At 52.8% G+C, this 18330-nt stretch overlaps 1 protein-coding gene and 1 long non-coding RNA gene across 3 annotated transcripts in view; one reads left to right on the top strand and one right to left on the bottom strand.

The window, feature by feature from the left end:
• The window catches only part of RASA3 (RAS p21 protein activator 3), a 109089-nt gene that overhangs the window by 53854 nt on the left and 36905 nt on the right, over positions 1-18330 (bottom strand). For both annotated transcript variants that reach the window (XM_072782282.1, XM_072782283.1), the window contains exon 2: positions 7409-7526. In XM_072782282.1, coding sequence (XP_072638383.1) covers positions 7409-7526 — 118 coding nt within the window. The remainder of the gene's footprint in view (positions 1-7408; positions 7527-18330) is intronic.
• LOC140607776 (uncharacterized) lies at positions 867-17660 on the top strand. The gene is made up of 2 exons (XR_012009679.1): positions 867-1065; positions 15503-17660. It is a non-coding gene; the product is annotated as an uncharacterized lncRNA (long non-coding RNA).

Here is an 18330-nt window from a genome sequence, read left to right as displayed (position 1 = left end):
GACTCTCCAGAAAGCGAGCGCACATTCAGTCCACTCCCCGACCAACACCGCGTCTTACCAACATTTAAAGACTCGGCTAATCTGATGGCAAACAAGCCTCCTGCTTTCACTGGCAAAGTCGAAGTCACTGGTGCAGTGCTGAGTAGGGCACTTCAGTTGCGACGCCTGGGGCCCGTGTTCTATTACTGCCCACCTTCTCATGTCCACTGAGAACTTTCTAATGTGTGTCCCAGACTGGAAGACACATGACTGATACACAGCATGTAAGAAATATCTTTTTATCTGGAAACAGCACGATTTGTTAGTAATATGTCACCAACCAGCAAGGACAGGCACGTGGTCCAGCAAAGTAGCAGAGTTCCTGCACGTGGGAGCAGACGCTGCCTGGGCAGCGGTGGCATCTTCCGGGCAGGAGGGTGGACATCACACGGACCCACAATGGTGCCCCTCCCCTGTGTGTCCTCCACCCCAGATCATCCAGACAACCCCGTCCCCTTCCTGGTCAACAGTTAAGTTCACACTGGTCTCTTCACAGGCAGCAGGCTTGGAAGCATGTTCCCAAAGACAAGGGAAGCTAAAGGGTTCTCTCATGCCCACCCTTCCCCATGTGCCCAGCAAGACAGTATCTTCTTTCTGGTGAACTCAGAGAGGCTCCAGCCCCCAACGTCCCCCTCCTGCACATGAGCAGCTTAACCTGGGGTATCTGTCTGCACAGACCCCACTTTTCTGTCCGCACAGACCCCGCTTTGTCCCCAGCCGAGGTCAGCAGCAGTCAGATGCATGACTCATGCCCCACATACTTGGCCCCACTTGCAGCCTGAGGGCTCCAGAACCCTCTTTCCAAATAAAGAAAAAAGCAGCCCAGAGGACTTGGCTCGCCTTAAATACTGCTATCTGACAGAAGGAAATTAACGTGTGCCACAGCATCCACCCCCAAGGCTGGCCAGAGTGACAAGCTCTTTCCTTCTGTAATTACTGCGAGAAGCTCAAATGGGGTTTCACCAAATCCAGGGAAGTCTCACAAGGAGAAAAGAAAACACCTCCCACCAGACACGGAGCTGATCTGTAAGCAACTCCAACAAGGGAAATGGCCTGCCTTCCTCCCACTCCCCCCAGAGCCCAGATGTGCAGCCTCGAGGGTCAGACAGGGCCGCCTCTGGGACCCGTGGAGAAACCGCAGCCTTCTCCGTGAGTCACTTCCCAGCATTTGCGCGGGGCCCGCGGTGCACCGCCCACACCCAGGCTGCTAGCCCTGCGGCCATGGGGCCTGCTCACAAGAAAACAGCTGTGCGCCTGGTTTTCTCTGGTTTCATGCTGTGTCGCAAACGCCCAAGTGCATTTCCCAACATCTGGGTGGAGGGGCGGAGGGGCGGACAGGCAGGGGGGCGGACGGGCGCAGAGGGGGGCGGACAGGCAGAGGGGCAGGGGGGCAAGGGGGCGGGCGGAGGGGCGGAGGGGGGTGGACGGGCAGGCTGCCTGAGCTGCTCCAGATTGGGGGTAGCTGGAGAGGCTGCGTGCCCAAGAACAAGCAGCCCCACTAGGACTATTCCTGCCTCAAGGTGGAAGCTGTAGATGTGCCACAGAGAAGGCCAGGCTGAGGGTAGAGCCTCCAGAAGCCGTGGGTGCAGGCTCCCAGAGGGACTCAGGTCCAGCCCACAGCCCAACAGGACCTGGATGCCAGGCAGGCAGGACGGGTTTTCGAAAAAGGGCACCAGCCCATCTCCACACAGCTGAGAATGCAGCTAATAAAATGTGGCTAAATCACTAAATAAAAGCCGGATTAAAATTTCATTATATCAAATACTATTGAAACGTCCATAGGAGAAGAACAAGAAATACCAAGGAAGCTGTGTGTGGGCACGGCCCACAGGGACCACTGAGCCGGAAGCATCCGTGTGTCCGTGTGCAGCAGGTGGGCTCAGAAAGGAGCCCCAGAGACACAGGCCTCTGTTGCCAGTTACCTCCACAGGCTCTCAGCGCATGAAGAAAACCTGGTTTCTCACTTCCCTCAAACCTCCTTTAAATCCCTGTGTGACCTGGCTCCCCAGCACCCGAGAGCCTTCGCCACAGAGCCTTGCCCTTCCAATGAGATGTGGCACCTGCCTGGGAGGCAGGATACCCGGCCTCTGTGCTGAACGCCAGCCCCAACTCATGTCACAACCCGACCTGCTCACAGCAGCCCCAGGGAGGCTGATCCCACGAAGACAGAAAGCCACTCTGATCCCACGAAGGACAGTCTGAAGATATGCATCTTGCACTCTTGCAGCGGGGACAGGAGGGATGTAGCTAAGCCTCCTCCAGGAAGGGGAGAATCTGAGGTGGGATCACAGAGTTTGTCCCCATGTTGGGCAGAAGTTCCTGCCTGGGCACTGCCCACAAGTCACCTGGACCAGTCACTGCCTGCACTGGAGGGCGCAGGGCTGGGGTGCTGGCCATGAAGCACCGATGAGTCCACGATGGCCACTGCAGACCACAAGGACAGTGAGGACATTTGAGAGGGTGGCCTGACAGGCAGGGCCAGAGGAGCCCCAGCTCAGCATCCGGGAGGCACAGCACTAGGCAGGAACACACTCAGAGCTGCCCACACTCTTCCCAAAGCACCAGGATTGGGATTCTTCCTAGAGCACTAGGGGACCATGGAGAGACAGACCCCCACCTGGAGCACCCCAGAGCGCTGGGGGGATGGGTCCCCGCTTGGAGCATCCTGGGATGCTGGGGGGACAGGTCCCTGCCTGGAGCACCCTAAGATTGTGAGGCATGAATTCACCTATTCCAGCTGGCAAGGATTGTCTGGGCCTAAAGCCTGCATTTATGTCCAAAAGACTTCTTTTAAATTTAACTGGAGAAATTAGAGATAAAAGTAAATGTTAGGAGAAACTGTTATGTGTTCATAAATCAAACATAACAGCTTCATAAATCAGTGTTTGCTCATCAACAGCTTGGTTTTTATTAAAACCTTCCAAGAAACTGAAATCTATCCTCCCAAACCACAGACTCCTTGCTGTCCCTTTCAGGGTCTAGGCCCAGATGGCTCCTCCCCTAGGACTATGGGGCCCCGAGGACGGGGGCGTCCTTGTTGGGGCAGGTCCTGGCACGCTGTAGGGCTGGCTTCTGAGCAACCATCAGCTTCCAGGGTGAGCAGAAAGGCGCGGTCACGTCACAGACCCACTCGCACCCTCAACTCCAGATTGGAAGTGCACACCCACCCTGCCTGGGAGCGACCTTTCCTCAGGGAACGTTTTCAGCAAGAACGACAGGATGTGGGCGCTATAATCATGCCCCTGTCCATAAACATGGTGATGAGCTAGCTCCTCCTCACTTTCCTGCAGAAAGTGGTTATTTTACTGTCTAACTTTTAATTTTATGTAAAAAAGCAAAACCAAAAACATACTAACAAAAGAACAAAAATACCCCCCATAATCCCACACCCCTCCCCCTGCCAAATAACCACACTGACATTTATGTCCACATATTCCAGGCCATTTTTGGAACAATCCCAATTTTTGAACAAAAGGAACCCTACTGTGAATGCAGTCTGTGACCTGCCGGTAACAGCAGAGAGAGCCCCATTCCGTGTGGACATGAGGAGGCACCAGAGCCCGGCCTCTGCGGGAAGACCAGAGGGGGCTGCAGGCCAGGTGGTCGGGCGATCCCCCCAGACGGCAACACACATGAGACCCCGTGAGAGGGGGTCCCAGGGCAGCGTCCCCACCCGTCAGAGTGGCTGCCAGAGAAGCTGACGGTCAGATCAGGAAGCCTGGGGCAGCTCCTCTCCAGGACAGGAGCTCTTCTTACATTGTGTGGGGATTTTGTGGGAAAAGGTAGGCAATGCCCTCCTCACAATAAGCACATATGTTGACAGAAAAATAATGAGACCACTCTGAAATACTCTCGAGAATGAGTGGGCTAACCCAGCACTCAGGAGGTCTTGTTGTTAACCTCTTTTGTGCGTGGCACGTGGGTAAGCCCCTTTTTCTGGACAGAATGGTGATTTCCTCCATGATGGAACCTTCCCCACCCCTGTTCCGGAAGCAGGAGGCAGACCCTCCTGGTGGGGTCCCAGAAGGCGCTCAGCAGATGCGCCTGCCACCCAGTATGGGCAGCTGCCCTGAGCCCCGTCCTTGCCAGCCCAGTGTCCTAGAGCCTCAGGTTTAAACAGGAGACCCCGAGCTGCCACTGAGGTGCTGACACGATCAAGCCATGAAAGTTACATGTGAACAAAGTTCACTCTCAACGTCAGGGAAGTATTCTTCCTAGTAAAACAAGCTTTGCCCAAAACCACTTTTCTGGACCACAGACAAGGCCAGGAGGAAAGAGCTCGCGCTCCCAAGTGTCCCACCCAACGAGTCTTCCATCAGCAGCAGGCCCCCAGCCCCGCTCTCCATACAGAGAGGAAGAACAGAACAAACTAGGGCCTTTCCCTACGGCATCTGCCGAGTGATCCCTACTGAGTGCCAGGGACACTCGTGCCACGTGGTCGCCACCCAGGGGCCCCAGGGACAACCCTCTGCTGGCAAGAAGTTGGGGAGATGCACGTCCCCTTCTCTGCCACGCATCCTGTTGGCGCCTCCCGCCACGTCTGAGGATGGCTCCAGGATGCCACTGAGCTGGAGGCTGACCCTGCCCAGGTGCCCGGCCAGGCCACCAAGCCCTCTAGCTCTGAGTTCAGAGACCAGCTGGAGGCTTTTTTCCACAGTGACTTCGCCAAATGGAGCATCCAGCCTGAGAGGAAATGTTGAGGCCAGTGGGAACATGTCAGGGGAGGCAACAACCACTGACCCACCCACACAGGTGGCCCTCAGCATCGCCAGCATGGCTCCCTCTGTGCCCACTGCCTTCGTGCTGGCAGTCATCCTCGGAGCCTGGCTTTCCTCCTCGGGCCTCTACGCTGGCAGAGGCCTCCATGTGGGGCTTCTGCTCCTGGGCTCTGCCCTCCAACCAGGGCCACTCGGGCCGGAATCTCACAATACCGCCTTCTTCCAGCTACCCTCGCCCAGGCTCCCACCCTCTTCCCCTCACCTCAGGAGTCCTTGTGAGACATGTGTGAACACCATTCTGTTCTGACCCCAAACCTCTCATCCCTCCCATTTCCTTCTGTATCTTCTCCTCAGAGGTCACAGAGCAAGGTTCTTCCAAGCCTGGACCGAAGGGCACATCTGGATTTGCTTCCACTGGCACTTCATCGCTCAGTGTACATTATCAACCACTAGTCTAGCACTGCCGCAACCCATGTTCACGGACGGAGATCTGTGGGCCACAGACGGGGATTCAGGCCTGCAAACCCACAAGACAGCTAGTTTTTGGTTTCAAATGTTTGGCAGCAAGCAGCGGCAGCAATGTTCCTTGCTAACTTCTTTTACAGATGCGTTTATTTCCCTTTTTGCCCTCACACCATTGAGCAGAACGTTGGGGGTACCAGCCCGCACGATCCACCAGTGTGAACACGGCTTTTGTTTCAATACCAAATGGCCTAATGCACCCACTTTTTTAAGTTCCTGCAGTGATTCCTTTGGAGTCTTTCTTTCCCGTCAGTTTTAACCTTCTTTTACGGCACCCTCTCCTTGTCTGTGTGTTAATAGGCACTCAATCAACACTCGTTGAGGGGCACCTGGTGGCTCAGTTCGTTGAGAGTCTGACTCTTGGTTTCAGCTCGGGTCATGACCTCAGGATCGTGGGATCGGACTAGGCTCCAGGCTTAGCGAGGGTCTGCTCCAGATTCTCTCTCTGCCCCGCCACCCCCACCCCCAACATATGTGCTCGTGCGTGCTCTCTAAAACAAATAAACAAACCTTAAAATGATAAATATTCGCTGAACTAATAAATAACAAAAATAGCCAAGTTAATTAAAACTGTAAGGAGAGCATGAACATTCCGCCGAGTCTGGACCACTACATCAGTTCACCTGATTCTGGCTATTTCTCAGATTTTCCGACAGGACAGGATTACCACATCATTATCTTCATTGATCTCTGAGCCTCCGTTTCCTGCTCCAGAAGCACATTTTCTAGGTCCGCCAAAGCCAGGAACCATGGTTTCTATTTCTAAACTTGTCTAAAATGTTTTGAGGACCGTGACCCCCGTTCACAACCTCACCTAGAATAGAGATTCCCAAACAGACTCTTCCCAGAGGTCTAGGCTCAGCAGATCTGAGGAGGGCCCGGCTTCCCTGAGGCCACGGTCACCTTCTGATTTTGTGACCTGTGGGCTCCAGCTTCAACTGTGTAAACACAAGAAGGGTTTATGTTCCATCGGGGCAACAAAAGTGACCCAGGAGGTCACAGGAGCATCATCATCCCTGGCACCACCTTCATCCTCAGCCACAAAGCCAGACTCCACTCCTGACATGTCTCAGGCTCCTCGTTTTCCTTCCACAGGCTGCTTCCGAGAATCTAGAGCACACGGAGCGTCAACTACGACTGTGTGGCCTCCGGGGTAAGCCTCTGGGTGCTGGCGGCCACCATGCACATGGGGAATGACAGCAGTCCCCACGTTTCAGGGGCATGAGACCTCTAACAATTCTGTAAAGACTGACTTTGGTCAGTGGTCTGAATGTGCTGTGCTGTCTTAAAAGGAGTAATATGCAAGGATATAATTCATCTGCTAAAAATGTTCTCAAATCCAGAGCAGCTGTGTGCATGGACACACACAACCCACAATCCTAAGCCTGAAGGTGGAGTCGGGGCTTTGTGGGGCCTTCCCCACTCTCTTAACTGCCCGGTGATACATGACTCACTCAGGACCCCACTAATAGCCTTGGCTGCTTCACCCGGCTGCAAACCACGGTCCCCTTGCCCTGCTAACCTCACATTTCTGGATCCATCCCCTGTGTAAAGTACTCGACCTGCAGGGTGCCCTCCCATCCCCGGGGTGTGGCCTGGGGGCCTCACCCCAGGGAGCCTGGTAGAAACGCACATTCTGGCCCACCCTCCACATCCTGGGCAGATGCCTGTGTCTCCACAAGCCCTTGGGTGACGAGTGCCCTTCATAGCTGATCCCACTGTCTGGCAAATTCCTCAATCTGAGGGCCCATTAGGTGCTGCTCCTTCTGCAGACCTCCTCTGGTCAGTGAACACGGTCCAGGCCCCTTTCCTCACTGAGTATTTACCTCCACGCCCATCTCAGATGTGTCCTTCCTAGAACATCTAAAGGAAGGTGTTAAAAAAGAAACAAAACAAAAACCTTCCAAACATTCAGCTTCTCAAAGTGCTTGACTTGCACTGTGCATGGCACAGGCCTTGCCGCTCATGTGACTAGAAGGTGCCCACGTGTGCCCCAGGAGCAGGCACCTGGGAAAAGGGTCATTCCACTGCCAAGGTGGACACACCCCACGGACGGTGGCAAACAGCACCCATGTTCACAGTGCTCTCCACATGAGGAACACTTATCAAGAAAGCTACACAGACATTACCAGAGCGACTTCTCCACGATTTTGGTCCTGAAAACTTCCTCCCGGTCAAGGTTCACGGTGCAGTAGCAATCTCGCATCTTGTTCGGCCCCGGGTAAGTCGGAAGATTTTTGGCTTCACCTAAAAAGCAAATGTCGATACACCATCAAGTTAGCAGAACAGAATTATCTAGTTCCCTTGCTGATCACAGGCACATTTCCGAATAATGAACTTATTTCACAGCAATGCACCTGCTCTCCCTCTTGCACACTCCTAGCTCTTCATAATCCTGGTTCTCTGCCACCACAAGTTGAGATGCCACAGATGGTGCCACCCCTGGTATTGGAACACAAGCTAACATACAACCTCCAAAACCAACTGATAAAAGTAGGAATCCATCAGCCTACCAATTAGGATTATTTGTTTTGTTTTGTTCACAGTAGCCCCCTTAATTTCTTTAATCTGCTAAATTAATTTCTTTACTGTTTAAATTATAGGATGATGCTTATACCCTAAAATTTGTCGTCTTAACCACCTTTAAGTGTAGAGTTTAGTAGCATTGAGCATATTTACACTGCTGTGCGACCAGTCTCTGCAACTTTCTCATCCTGCAAAACTGAAGCTCCGCCTTCACGAGACATGTCGTCCCTGCCCCGCGCCGTGTGTCTGTGACCTGGCTCTTCTAGGTAACTCGGGTGCGGGCTCATCAGTATTTGTCCTCCCAGGGATGCCCTCAAGGCCCACGGGTGTTGTAGCAGGTGTCAGGATCTTCCTCCCTGTCAAGACTGAGGATGGATCTGCTGCTTATCCATTCATTCCCTGGGTCGATTTTCATTCTGAATCTGATTTGACAGTTGGGGCAATAATGAGGGAGAAGGACTGTTTTTTATTGAGAAAACTATAAACTCCACCTGTTTGGGGTTTTTTTCTAAGATTGTATTTATTTATTTGACGGAGAGAGAGAGAGAGAGAGAGAGCACAAGAAGCAGGGGGAGGGGGAGACCCTCCTCTGGGCAGGGAGCCCAATGCAGGACTCACTCCCCAGGTCGGGCCGGGATCGCGACCTGAGCCCCAGGCGCTCCTCCTGGTCTAAAGTACGGAAGATTGGCCAGCCAGAAGTAATCCCAAGGGGACGCTGCTGCAGGTCAAAGGGCTCCCTCCGCGGCCCCTCCCCACACGGAAGGACCTCGGCAGCGGCACGGGCAAGCCCACGGCCCTGCAACAACACAACTCCGCGTGCGGCCCTGGGTCTGTCTAGAGAACAGTATCAACGCCGGGACCTCGCGGACGCCTGGAGACACCTCTGAGGAAGGAAAGCCTCGGACACCCTCCTGCCTGTCAGGGGCCTCCGGTCCCTGCGGCCGGTGGGGACCCCCGCGGGCAGCCCAGGGCTCAGGAGATGGGGCGGCTCCCAGGGCCCGGTCCCATGCCAACAACAGCCTGGGCACGGCCGGTAACGCCTGGAGCAGCACGAAGGACCAAACTGCCTCAGTCTTGTCAAAACGGAAGAAGCAACAGAAACCAACCCCGAACCAGAGCACGTCCGTCGGAGCTCAGCACCAGAACACGCGGCACACACACCCTCTGCTGCGGAACTCCCCGGAAGCAGACACTACAGCGCACTTGCGGGAAGCCAGCTCATTTAAAAGGTGCCAGTTTGCGAGTGGGCACGCCAGGGCCTCAGGAGGCAGGGTTAGCTCCGTGTCGCTGAAGCTTTCTGGACTTGCATGTAATGTCAGTCACACACCCCAGGGCAGCGCATGGGTCCCTCCTGCCCGCAGCTGGGATGAGAGCCAACTGTCCAGGATGGCAAGGGCAGGAGGACACACTAGCTCTCCAAGGCTCCTCCAGCTCCAAGAAGCTTTTAATTAATCTATTTTTTTAAGATTTTTATTTATTTATTCATGAGAGACACAGAGAGAGAGAGAGGCAGAGACACAGGCAGAGGGAGAGGCAGGCTCCATGCAAGAGCCCGATGTGGGACTCGATCCCGGGACTCCAGGATCAGGCCCTAGGCCCAAGGCAGGCACTAAACCGCTGAGCCACCCAGGGATCCCCCAAGAAGCTTTTAATTTAAAAGAATCCAGAGTTTTTTCCTTTGGGGAATCATCAAGGGCTCTTAGTGGTGAAGAGAGAGAAATAACAATGAATGTTTCTTGTAGAGCCACCTCAACATTACAGTGTTCCAGACACACTATGTCCACGCATGGAGCACGTAAAAACACGGCCAACCTGCTAAGATGCATGTGAATCTGAGTCAACCTCAAGTCAGGTGTTAAATGTCAAAAAGGAGACTTTCAGAAGGCTCCTGGCAGATGGGAAAGGTCACGTGCACGTGCAGGCTGGGTGACCGTTCCACGGGCACCAGAGGGGATGGCAAGGTTCGCCAACACATGCAGAGAGGCGGCAGGCGGTGAGGGCAAGAGGGCAGACACAGGGCTCCATCTGCCAAGCTGACCCAACAAGGCCATCACCGCACACCTGGCAGGCTCCAAACAAGCGCTTTCGGTCTTCCTTCCCGGTTCTGCTTTGGGAACTGACCACTTGTGCAGCATTCACAAATGTTTAACCTTAAAACCAGCCCGACGTTGTGTACTTTCAGCTGACATCTTTATGATGGGAATCAGGGCTGACCATGCTGCCCTTCAGAATTTTTTTTGCAGCAAATGAGATATTTAGCTGCAAGTTCCTGTGTTTCTTAAAAGGAGAAAGGAAACTTGTTTGAAAGTCTCATAGGAGATGATCGCTGGTGGAAAATAGAGAACTAGGGTTTTGTTCCTGTTTAGTCTCCAAAGAACCTCAGAACATGAGCAATAGTAGCTGACATTCCTCAAAGAGAGAAGGAAAAGATGAGACACCTGACACCGTGGACACGCAGTGTGAACACGGACTGGGCCGCATCCGCCCCACCCTGCTGGCCCCAGACACAAGCCCACTGGCGAGACGGCAGGGCCGCAGCGAGCTGGCACTGACAGGCCACGAGGACCAGGAGGGGGGCCCAGCGGGTGGCACCCCCAGCCACGTCCTCTGCCCCCTACAGTTGGGGGCCTCTCTGGACCAAAAAGGCTGAGAACGAGGGGTCATCCTGAGCCCCTGCCTGGGGCCCCACCGCAGGGCAGGGATGACATCCCAGCTCTCAGCTGTCCCACCCCAACCATCCATCTTCCTCCATGCTGACTACTTACCCCAAAGGCCAGAGGTCATTTCCCTGCCTTTCTGTCCCTGAGGAAAAGCATGTCCTTTCTCAGCACATGGAGACATTGACATAGGAGAGTAAAGCTGTTCCAGTATACAGTAGGTGCTGAATTGTTGAGTGAATGGATGAATGAATAAATGACCACCAGGTAAAAGAAGGGTAAACATTGGTTTCATTTTAAGAACTACATTAGGATCATTTTCATGAGTCTTTTTCCGACCAACTGTGTCTGGGGCATACACTCTGCACCCGCAACTGTGACAAGGGCAGAACGTCAGGACCCGGACTCCATCCCCAAGCACCTCATTTACCAACAGAAGTAAAGGCAGCCCTTAAAACGTGGGGAACTAAAGACCTGGAAAGAGCAAACTCGGTTCCCACCTCAGGAACCAGGCACAGGGCCGGAAGCCCGAGGCTGATCCTGAGGCCACAGTCCTGAGCCTCCACGGGCAGCACTTCCCGGGCCACAAACCCCCAGAGAGGGAGCCCCCACATGTGGACGCCCACACTTCGCTGCCGCCAGGGGGTGTTCAGCCTCCTGAGGGGGCCCCTGCCCCGTCAGGACACTCTGGGGTGCCCAGGAACGGGGCTGTGTGTGCCCTGAGAGACACTACAGGAGGTGCAGACCCCAGCACCACAAACTCTGCGGTGGCTCTCAGCCACCTCCCCTCTGAGAGCCGGATCTTGTTTGCTTCCCTCCAGTACCCCAGCACAGAGGCTGCCAACCTCGCACAAGCACCCAGCACACAGCACCCAGCATGGAGGCTGCCGACCTCATACAAGCACCCAGCACACGGCACCCAGCACGGAGGTTGCTGACCTCACACAAGTACCCAGCACACAGCACAGAGGCCGTTGACCTCGCACAAGCACCCAGCACACAGCACCCAGCATGGAGGCTGCCGACCCCACACAAGCACTCAACACACAGCACACAGCGTGGAGGCCACCAACCTCATGTAAGCACCTAGCATACAGCATGGAGGCCACTGACCTCTCACAAGCACCAAGCACACAGCACCCAGTACAGAGGCCACTGACCTCACACATAGCACCCAGCACCCAGCTCAGAGGTCACTGACCTTGCACACAGCACCCAGCATGGCGGCCGCTCACCCCATGCACAGCACCCAGTACAACCTCAGGAAGAGGGGCGTGGAGGAGAGAGGAGAGGAGCCTGTGGATGAGAGCCCTACTGACAGTTTGCCCGTGAGCCTTGGGTGTTCTCTCTGGACATGCTCAGATGTACCATGTCCACACAGCGCTAGTGGGTCCTCCCCAACTCGGGAGCTCCACTTGTGGAAGGCAACATCGTGGGAGAATTTACACAGTCACTCCGGCTCAGCACACTGACGTGGGTCCAGATCCTGGTAGCCAGCACAGCTTATCATAGCAACATAAGAGTCTATTCCCCCAAAAACATCACTTTCATGACTAAAATATTCTATTATCCTGAATATAGGTTTTTTGAATATATTTTTTAATATGTTTTTAATATGTTAATATATTTTTTAATATTTTATCACTTGATATTAGATAGAAAACTCCATAAAAACAGACAAAACTGGATTTCTAAGTCAAGTTATAAGCAGCTTCTCTTAGTGCAGACAAGAGTCAGCCTGAAAACTCCATGCTGAGTTGCCTGGATGCCTGCCTTCTCTGCATCCGGGCGACCATGGCCAGGAAGAACTATTTAATACACATTTCAGATTTCTTCCAAGAGGTAATAGGGGTAGGTAAAACACAAGAGTAAAATCAAGCGGTTCATGGGGCGCCTGGGTGGTACAGTCAGTGAAGTGTCCAATTCTTGGTTTCGGGTCAGGTCATGATCTCAGGGTCATGGGATCAAGTCCCATGTTGGGCTCCGTGCTCAGCAAGGGGTCTGCTTGGGATTCTCTTTTCTTCTGATGCTTGTGACACATGCTTTCTCTCAAATAAAAAAATATATATCTTGGGCAGTCCCGGTGGCGCAGCGGTTTAGCGCCGCCTGCAGCCCGGAGTGTGATCCTGGAGACCCGGGATCAAGTCCCACATCGGGCTTCCTGCATGGAGCCTGCTTCTCCCTCTGTCTGTCTGTCTCTCTCTCTCTGTCATTCATGAATAAATAAATAAAATCTTTAAAATATATATATATATATATATATCTTAAAAAAATAAAGCCGTTCACGTGGAAATTAAAATTTCAAAATATAATGAAAAGGAAAATTAGATCTATCCAGCCTCAACATATGCGAGTCAGTGATCAATTGAGCTCCAAGGTCCCTGGTAGCCAAGGTACAAGTGGAAACATGGCCAAACGCACACTTCTCAGAATTTACTTGAGAAAAAAGCACACCAACCCTCCAGGAGGACACACTGTTCTAGAGCAACCCTCTGCCAGCCTCATGCAGGAGGCAGGAGATGAGGGGCTGGGCATGTGCCTGCGTTCATGTGCCTGTGTACAGGAGGTTCAAAAGCATGCTTCCTGTGGCTACTACTTGCCCTGTCCATCCTGAGAAACAGGGGATGAATTATAAACGCTGTGAAGTCTCAGCAGAGGAGGTGGTGTGAACAAGGAGACTCTGCCTTCTGTGCCCCACCTGGCTGAGGCTAGAACTCCATACACTTACTGTGGGCGGCTTGCTGCGACCAGCATTTGCACTCCCAGCATCTCATGGCCACGGCTCCTGGAGATGTCTAGATCTCTTCCCACATCCAGGGAAGGAGGCTGGTATGACCCCCGAGGATGATAGCAGAGCCAGCCACCAGTCCTCACTGGGATGCAGCAGAGATCCTCAGCCACACCTCCACCCTCCAGCTACAGCCTCCAGCCCCATGGCCCACTGGCTTGTCTCCTCCCTCCTCCCTGGGGAACTGGAGACATGACTGGGCCTCCTTCCTTTCTTCTCCAGCAGCTGAAACAGCCTGCTAGTCTGGCAAATAGTAGGCATCCTATAAATGTTTGCTCAAATTAACAGACCAGTAAATACAAGAATAAAATGACCACCTGGGTAGGGATTAAGGAGTCCTGATTATGCACTTCAGCTGTCAAAGACCTGCCAAACACCCAACAGACAGTCGTGGATTCCTCCCACTTCCTGCCACTGAGAGGCGAGCCCACTGTCTCCCCTTGGGGTCTGAGCCGTCCAGTGGTGAGCAGGCAAGGACAGAGCCTGTGGATTCCACCTGGTCCAACCTGAGCCAACACATCAGAGCCCGATGGCCACTGCTGAAGAGACAGCACAAAGGTGCTCTGGGGGCTGCCCAACCACAGCATGACCTCCCTGCACCCCTGCAGGCACACGACATGTGAGGCATGCACCTGGGGCCTGCAGCCCAGCCCATCCACCAGGTCTCCCATGGAGACCTCACGGTAGAGAGGGTTCATGCAGCCACACCCAGGCCTTTTGCGGTCCCAAAGATGTGAGATACAAGCTGTTGTTTCCCAGCCTTAATGCTCTGAGGAAAACAATACCAAGGCACACACAGTGTCCTCAGGATCAGGAGCTTCTGCATTAGCAGAAAAAGAGACTTTCCTTTTCCTTCCCTTGCAGGAAGACTGGAGGGACCATTACTCAGATTATCTGCAGATTATCCTGAAGGCTGGACCAGCCAGAGCCACCAGTGGTCATGAGCGTCCCTCTCTGAGCAGTCACTCGGCGGGAAAGGACCGCAGAGGAGGCTCACCATGGTGAACTGTGCTGGCTGCTCCAACTGCTATTCGTATTGTTCTCAACAGACCAACAGACTCAAGCAAAGACAGCTGATGCCCTGAATGAGGGTCCCTAGCCCCCAGGGGGCCTGCTGGGATTCTCTGTGCCTGAACTGCACCAGACAAGGGCTGTGCTCCCACCAGTTCTACACCCATGGCCTTGCTGGCCATTAGCCTTTCCGTGACCTTGCAGTTACCCACCAGGGAAAAGTGCTGCTGCCCTGACTGTCGTGTCCATTTGTCAGGAAGCTGTAATATTCTGAGCCTGGGAGTGGGAGACACTTTCCCACCATCAGCCACCACTGTCATAAAAACACACAGATCTTTGGCATCGGCATCCAAAGGTGCTGTGACTCTGGCCGTGGCCCCAGTGAAGACAACATCCTGTGCTGAGTGCTACCCTGAAGTCTCAGTCTGGGCCCTCAGTCGAAAGTGATCCTGAGATACAGACTGCTCTAAATTTTCAGTTACTGGATGCCATTTAAAAATAAAGTGATTTCAAATTTCTTTTAAACCCTTTTGGGGGGTATCCCTGGGTGGCTCAGCAGTTTGGAGCCTGCCTTTGGCCCAGGGTGCGATCCTGGAGTCCCGGGATCGAGTCCCGTGTCGGGCTCCCGGTGGAGCCTGCTTCTCCCTCTGCCTGTCTCTCTCTCTCTCTCTCTCTCTCTCTCTGTGTCTATCATAAATAAATAAATAAATAAATAAATAAATAAATAAATAAATCTTTAAAAAAAAAAAATCTCTTTTGGAAACTCTGCAAATCTATCCATGCTGGCCACTTCCCCTTGCTGAAATGGTTGTGGGTCTGGTGGGGGCGGACCCTCTCAGGGGCCACCTGCCTGGCCTTGTGCATTTGGGGCACTCCAGCCACACGTGTGGGTCTGCCCCCCGCCCCATCCCTTGGGCAGTCTGTCATCGAGGCACACCTGCCCTGGAGCTCTCCACTTCCCCCACAGCGTGAGCAGCATCTGGGGTGCCCTTGAATAATGGGAATTTCTGGCTGGAAGACCCACTTGCAGCAGGTAAATAATGAAACTATAGGGTTTGTGCTTCCCCCACACCTTCCAGCACGGCTCTGCTGCCCAAAGTCTTCTGCTCTTGTATGCTTTGTTTCCACTAGTTGTGTAAGAATTTCTAGGAGATTACAGTAAGGGGAGGAGGGTAAGGAATGTAACAGAAACATAGACAGCAAGAATATGCTGAGATTTTTTTTTTTTTTTTTTAATGCAGGAAACTAAGGTGAGGTACTATGGAAATGTCTGGAAGACTGAAAGTCCCTGGACCCTGGTGAAGACAAGGATCCAAGCTGTTGCCAAGCTGGCTCCGGACCCTCCTAGAACATCACCCCTGTGTGTCTGCACAGAAAACAGGAGGCCACACAAAAGTAAGCACGCAGTCTGCAGGATGCCCCAGGGCCATACGAGACCTCAGCCTCTGAATGGTTTTCACCTGGCACTCCCATCTCCAGAGCAGTTATCATCTGACCCAAATAAGAAACAGGAAGAGAGCAAAACATCTTTGAGAACACATGAGAGATCAAATAGGGGATCGCCTAGAAGAACACCTGGGGGATTAGCTGAGCGATCACATGGAAAATCACCTGGGAGAACACTTAGGAGATCACCTGTGACAACACCTGGGAGATTACCTAGGAGAACACCTGGGAGATCACCTGTGATAACACCTGGGAGATCACCAAGGAGAACACCTGAGAGATCACCTGGGAGAACACCTGGGGGATCATGTGGGAGAACACTTGGGAGATCACCTGGGAGATCACCTGTGACAACATCCGAGAGATCACCTGGGAGACCACCTAGGAGAACACCTGAGAGATCACCTGTGACAACATCCAAGAGGTCACCTGAGAGATCACCTGGGAGATCACCTGTGACAACATCCGAGAGATCACCTGGGAGACCACCTAGGAGAACACCTGAGAGATCACCTGTGACAACATCCAAGAGGTCACCTGAGAGATCACCTGGGAGATCACCCGTGACAATACCTGGGAGATCACCTAGGAGAACATCTGAGAGATCACCTGGAAGAACACCTGAGGGATCACGTGGGAGAACACTTGGGAGAACACCTGTGACAACACCTGGGCAATCACCTGGGAGAACACTTGGGAGATCACCGGGGAGAACACTTGTGTGAATACCTGGAGAATGACTGGCAGTGGACACCAGGGCCAAGGGCCATGCCCAAAGCCTGCCGTTTCCTCCTATCCGGGTGTCACACACTTGCTTATGTGTATATGTCTGTGTCTGTGTGTGTATGTGTGTGTTTTGATTTCTGCACTTTAACAGCTTTATTGTGATACCACGGAATTCACCTGTTTAAAGTGTACAATTCCATGTTTTTTGTACACTCATTGGGCTGTGCAACTATCCCCACAGTCAAGTGATGGAACGTTTTCAAGCCCTGAGATAAAAGTGGACCTATTTACTGGCACATCCTTTCTGCTTCCCCCAGGCCCTGGCAACCACTAACCGACCTTCCATCTTTATTGCTCTGGCTCTCCTGGACATTCATACGAACAGAATCACATAACATGTGATCTTTTGAGTCTGACTTCTTTCACGTAGCGTAATGTTCAAGGTTCGTCCACACTGCAGCCTGGGTCAGGGCCCGTTCCTTCTCATGGTGAGTAATATTCCACGTGCAGACTTGCCATGACCTGTGTGTCTGTTCTTCAAGCCGACAGACATGTGTCTGGGCTGCTGTGGTGTCGGCGTAGCAGTTTCCGTGTGGACATGAGCTTGCCCAGCAGTGGAGGTGCTGGGGAATGTGGTCACCCTGGGCTGCATTGCCTGATGAGCTTCCAAACTGTTTCCCATGGCGGCTGGGATACTTCACATTTCCACCAGCAGTGGATGACATTCTTTTCGGTTAAACATTGCTTGGAATCAGAGAAATGCTTTCCTATTTTTACGATGACAAAATGGGAGGGAGGACGGGTGATGGTGTCAACAAGTTTCTTAAGACAGTAAATACTTGGGGCCCAGTGGCAAGGCTGCCCCACATTGGTCTCCATGTCCCACATCTGCCAGGACAGTCGACGCCCCAACCCTTCCCCCAGCATGAGTGATGCTGGGTTCACGCCGCCTGTGTCCAAGCACCGGCTCTGAAGACACAAAGAGAGTGGGGCCTGACGGGCAGGCATGTGATGGCAGGGGCACTTCTGTCCCCAGACATGCACAAACCGGGTCCATCTGCATGCTTCCAGCCTGCAGAGCCAGCCCAAGAGAAAAACTAGGTCCTCTTCTGAAGAGAGCAGAGCTTCCAGAGGCTAGTCTACTCTGGCTCAGAGTCTCAGTGGCAGTGGACAGAGGTGGGAACATTCTGTACGTACAGGTTTCTGTTAAAATATTTTGTTTACTTATATGCTGTGTTGTTATTGTTCAGAGATACCCATAACGCAGCTGTGGGAATCTGAGAGTAAATATTACATCTTCCTGGCCCTGCCACAGACACAGTCTCCAGAAAGTCACATTCACCGATTTGTTTCTTAGTTTCTGAGCAAGCATCATCAATTCAAAGAGCATCACTGATGTTTCTCGGTTGATCAATTTAAAATCAGCTATTGACTCCATGCTATGAAAGATGATGTTTTCACAATCATTTTACAATGTCAAGAATTCAACATTTCACACTGTGCTGTACCGATCAATGCCTCACCTACCATTTCTGCAGTTTGACTGTAAATACGCTAACCCTGCCACATGCCATTATCATCAGGGTCACCAGACACTGTGGCCCTTCACCTGCCTCCTTCCCATGGGACCTGAGCACCTCCTGCACTGCTCTGGGCTGTGAGGAGGACACATCTCTGCCTGTCTGAGGGTCTTCATCCTTTGACAAAGTAAAAAAATCAGCATTCGGGTCAACTTGCCGTGTTTCAGGTACTGCTCCCCTCCTAACAGCTCTTTAAATACATTAAATGCTCAGGTATGGAGGCTGTATTTTGTCAAATGCTTTCTCTGCATCTATTGAGAGGATCACATGGTTCTTGTTTTTTCTCTTGTTGATATGATCTATGATCTATCACACTG

This window comes from Canis lupus, chromosome 17 (assembly GCF_048164855.1).
Source record: "Canis lupus baileyi chromosome 17, mCanLup2.hap1, whole genome shotgun sequence".
NCBI lineage: Eukaryota > Metazoa > Chordata > Mammalia > Carnivora > Canidae > Canis > Canis lupus.
Note: the sequence above shows the minus strand (reverse complement) of the source record. Positions and strands in the feature narration are given on the sequence as shown.